This window comes from Etheostoma cragini, chromosome 8 (assembly GCF_013103735.1).
Source record: "Etheostoma cragini isolate CJK2018 chromosome 8, CSU_Ecrag_1.0, whole genome shotgun sequence".
In the NCBI taxonomy this organism is placed as follows: domain Eukaryota; kingdom Metazoa; phylum Chordata; class Actinopteri; order Perciformes; family Percidae; genus Etheostoma; species Etheostoma cragini.
In genome coordinates this window covers 1,178,444-1,183,319 of record NC_048414.1, presented here as the reverse complement: position 1 = coordinate 1,183,319, position 4,876 = coordinate 1,178,444, and the positions used below count along the sequence as shown (strand labels likewise).

Sequence of the window (4,876 nt, the reverse complement as noted above, 5' to 3'; positions counted from 1 at the left end):
CCCCCCCCTCTAGGTGGTGCAGTTTGGGATGAGTGAGAAGGTGGGGCAGGTGTCGTTTGAGCTCCCCCGGCAGGGCGAGATGGTGCTGGAGAAGCCGTACAGCGAGGCCACGTCGGAGCTCATCGACCAGGAGGTCCGGGAGCTGGTGGAGCGGGCCTACCAGAGAACCCTGGAGCTCATCCAGGACAAGAAGGAGCTGGTGGAGATGGTGAGAAATATCTCGTAGAACAGGAACCATCACACACAGTCACACACTGGGGGTACAAGGTGCAACTCGGGTCTTGCCCAAGGACGTATCAGGGTGAAGCAGCACGTAGCAGGACGTATCGGAGCATAGCAGCACGTAGCAGGGCGTAGCAGGACCTAGCAGGACGTATTGGAGCATAGCAGGACGTAGCAGGGCGTAGCAGGACGTAGCAGGACGTAGCAGGGCGTAGCAGGACGTATCGGAGCATAGCAGGACGTATCAGGACGTATCGGAGCATAGCAGGACGTAGCAGGACGTATCGGAGCATAGCAGGACGTAGCAGGACGTAGCAGCACGTAGCAGGACGTAGCAGGACGTAGCAGCACGTAGCAGGACGTAGCAGGACACTGAAGAGCACAGGGTGTTGTCCTCCTAGACCTTATTTTAATTTCACATCAGCTGAGTTTATCATATCATATCTATTTTTTGTATTCATGGATGATCGGGTAGTGCTGCCTAAGACTTGGTTTCTTTGTCTTTACGTATCTGAAAAGCAGCTGCAGTCCTCGGCCGTGTGTCAACACACAAGGACCCGAGCACAAGGACCTCCTGGAGGGGTTTCTACCAGGAAAAGTAGAATTAAAGTTGTAGATTTTGAAGGACTCTCAGCATTCGTCCCTGGTTTGTTTGTCCCTCAGGTGGGGAAGCGTCTCCTGGAGAAGGAAGTCCTGGACAAGGCGGACATGTTGGAGCTGCTGGGCCCGCGGCCGTTCGAGGAGAAGTCCACGTACGAGGAGTTTGTGGAGGGGACGGGCAGCTTCGAGGAGGACACCAGCCTCCCGGAGGGACTCAAAGACTGGAACCAGGAGAGAGGGGGGGAGGGGGAGGACGCGGCCGGCCCGACTCCGGAGAAACAGCTGGCCGCGTAGAGCCGCCGGGACTCGCAGATCAGAACCAAACAGAAAAAACAACAGCTCAAGACTGACTTTTACAGCCTTGGACGGTCAATTATTCCCCAAATTCCCGCCTGCATTTGACTTTGTTTGACGACTAAATCCCTTTCATCCAATTTGTCCCCAAAACACTCACTGTGGACCCCCTGAATCTTAATTCTGGGGCAACCAAGATGGATATATTTAGAGTTTTGATTGTTTCAGACAAATGGACACAGGAGAAGACAAGGGATGAATAAAAGAATTCAAGGACACAAATGATTGATTTTAAGGACACAAATGCAGTTATTAAAGTCTCTAAATGGCGTTCCGCCAGGCTACGTACATCCGGGTTAAATGTAGAATTTGATCAGTTAATGTCACCTCAATGCAGAGCGAACAAGAAACTGTTTTAAACAACCCTAAACTATTAGAATAAAGTATTTATTGCACAATAAACAAGTTTTCTTTCCCCGACTGATAACCAGCAAGAAAAAAAAAACTGTCTGCAGAACAGCCAAATTTCTAAAAATCTCTAATAGGTTTAAATATTTTGAACGTGTATTTGTTGTTTCCTGCGGTGGTTTTAACATTTCCAGGAAGGTTTTCTGTCGTTAGCGGGTCCCACTGACACGCTCAGCTCTGCTCGCTGTGTAAAAACAACAAAACAACCGACAGGAAGCAGCTACGTCACCAGCCCACGGACTCATGGGAAACCCTTTTTCACATCCATATTTGAGTTGTTGTCTCTCTGCTGAATTAAAGGAGCAGTCCCCCTCAAACACTGACGCTAAAGCTGTGTTGGGAACCGTTCCCTCCCTCCCTCCCTCCCTCCCTCGCTCTTCTTTTTATAGAGTTTATTAAATTGTGAACCATACAGGAAACGACTAGTCTCGCCTTGCCAGACCCTCCTCCACGGCGCTGCGGAGGAGGGTCTGCCTAGTCCACACAACCTCCTGCAATGGGAGGTAAGCGTGCTCAGGTTTTTTTTTTTTGGTGTTTCTTCAAACCGATTACAGTCGTTTTGGGCGGGGCTAAGCGCCGGACGGCGCCGCGGTGCCGCTGCTAAACCACCTCGGGAAGAGACTAGTTTTAGTGGAACGTGTGGACGTTAGAAGTTTTAGGCGTGCCACAGAAACCTCAGACTGGACAGATAGTCTAGCTAGCGGTCTGGGTTTACCCTGCAGAGATCTGGGGAGCAGTTCCGATGAAGCCGGGACGGGTTAAACACTCGGTGGTGCACCGTCATAATGATCATATTTGAAATGTAATCGTTACATCCCTAGTAGGCTACGGCGTGTGTACTGTACACTCAGATCAGCTGTGCATTGTGGGTATTTTATAGGGGACTGTAGCGAAGGACGTTAACAGCGAGCAGACTTGATAGTGGACTATCTCTGAGATAGGGCACCGTCTCCAACACTACTGGCTTCAATATTCTGGCCATGCGGAGGAAACGCTGGGCTCAGGTTATGTTTTAATATTTAAATCATCTGCTCGCCCAAAGAGAGGAAAAACCATTAAATTAAGAAGCACTATCTCTCACTCTGATTTATGGATTACTAATAGACATTGTCCAAAAACAAAGATAAACACATGACACGTGCTGTTAGATTTGGTGAAAAAAAAACTTTATTACAACCGAGTTCATCTCCTAAAATTAGACACAACTAAAACAACGTGTCTGATATGTGACAAGATATGTTTTTAATTCCCTGAAACTCCGTCGTCTGGATCCCAAACCCTCGCCCGCGTAGCAGAATAAAGGTTATTTAAATAATTAATTAACTTGAAACCGTGTGTATTTAGTCCAATATAAGCTCAGGTCTCACTGAAAGCCTCTTTTTATTATAATCACAAATATTAAAATATGTCTTTAAAGCTTTAAAGTTGACCCGCTGGTCCCATATCTAACAATTTAATCTTCATTCATACAGTCCAGTCTGGAGGATCAGCTGCACGGGGAACCACGGAGTTAGGTCTGATTGGCCACCGCTGATATCCGGAGATCTATTTTTAAGATTTCATTTTTAAGATTTCTTCTTTCTGTCTTTAACACCAAGAAACTAAACGTGAAACCTTTTCATTTACATGACTTCTGTCATTGAGTTTGCGACCGCTGCACCTCAATTTCCCTTTAGATAAATCATGTTTTATCTTCTTTTAGACGCTCCAGAACTCACAGAAACAATAATAAAAATCACACAAAGTTTGCATAGTTTTAATACATTGTTTGTGCTGGAACTCTTTGGCTGAAGTAACGGAGAACGACACCTTCATGACAGAGGAAGTGATTAATAACAGTAACTGCAGGGGGATTTTTCTGTTGTCTTCCCGTTGACCATGAACTTGTCTTTCTATGTCGAAATTGATTTTTATTTTTTTTGCTTGTCCGATGTTTTTGTCATTTTTTTTCCAGCTTTTGGCGTTTTTTTTTAAACCCTGAGCTAGTTTAATAACAGGTTTTACACTTATTCTTGGAATTCATGGTCAACAAACCTCATTTATATCCAATAATACACACGTTTTTAGTTAAAAAGGCAGAAATTATGAATTATTTTTACTAATAATTAAGATCCGAGGACGTTGAGTGGCTCACAGATGGATAGATGTCAGCGTTTAGTCCGGATACTGGTTTGGAAAAAAAATTTAAATGCTATAAGATTAAATAAAACACCCCAAAAACTCAATGAAAGTACTCATTAATTTTACCTGAAGAATGTTGTATGGAATCTTCAATGTTATTTTTGGGCAATTTGGTTGAAAGAAATCCATATTTCTGATATAAAACACTTTTAAACGGGTCAAGTTGACCCGAGGACAACACCAGGGTTCTTGTCTCATGTTGTTGTTGTTGTTGTTGTTGTTGTCCAGCAGGCGGCGCCCTCAGGCAGAACACCTCGATGTTGTACAGCTGCTAAATTTGAATGATCTTAAAGGGTAATTACAGTTTTTTCTGTCAACCTGGACCCTGGTTTCCTACAGGTTTGTGTCTGAGTGATGATGGGGACTACAATCTTGGACGTTGGCAGCGGTGAAACAAGCTAAAATGTGTTATTAGGCAGCTTGTATTTACCTTCATAAAGTGCTTGTTTTGCTGCTGACAGACTCGGATTAATATTCTAAGTGTGTGACAACATTATGGAAAGGATTTCTAAGGAGGTCGGCCTTTCTGTTAAAGAGTAAGATTTTTTTTTTTTTTTTTTTTAAACATAACATCCATGGAATTGCGTTTGCTAAACCCACCAGACTCCATGTAAATAAACAGTAATTTAAGCATCGTAAAAAGCACTTCATCAAAGTCGACAGAAACAAAATATAACTACGAAAAGCCGTTTTGGGTTGGTGTTTTAACTTTTACAACGTTCATTACTCTAGTTTGGGTTGAAATAAAACACATAGTTTACTGATTTGCATGTGAGAACATGTTGGCTCTGTTCACGCTAAAAGTATTGCTTTTTTAAATGGAGTCTGGTGGGTTTAGCGCCAGCGAATTCAGAGCTGTTTCTGGTTAAACACAAAGGTCTGAAAGAGGTTTTAAAGGTCTATCTCTGTAGGGAATAATGTTGTCAGACACTTAAAATAATTTTTTCACGACGGCTACCGACAACACTAACAGTAGCGTTGCTAAAGAGCAGCAAGAAGCTGGTGCTCGTGCTAGCAATGCTAACACTGATGGAGAGGAGTGTCAGCCCAGGTTGCTCTAGCGATGCTAACGCTGATGAAGAGGAGTGTCAGCCCAGGTTGCTCTAGGGAT

General features: G+C 44.2%; 1 protein-coding gene across 1 annotated transcript in view; it reads left to right on the top strand.

Moving 5' to 3' along the window:
• Positions 1-1,444, top strand: part of si:ch1073-174d20.2 (AFG3-like protein 1) — a 12,166-nt gene extending 10,722 nt beyond the window's left edge. Inside the window, exons 13-14 of the mRNA XM_034879004.1 lie at positions 14-208; positions 886-1,444. Coding sequence (XP_034734895.1) covers positions 14-208; positions 886-1,116 — 426 coding nt within the window. The 3' untranslated portion in view covers positions 1,117-1,444. The remainder of the gene's footprint in view (positions 1-13; positions 209-885) is intronic.
• Positions 1,445-4,876: the final 3,432 nt, after the last annotated feature.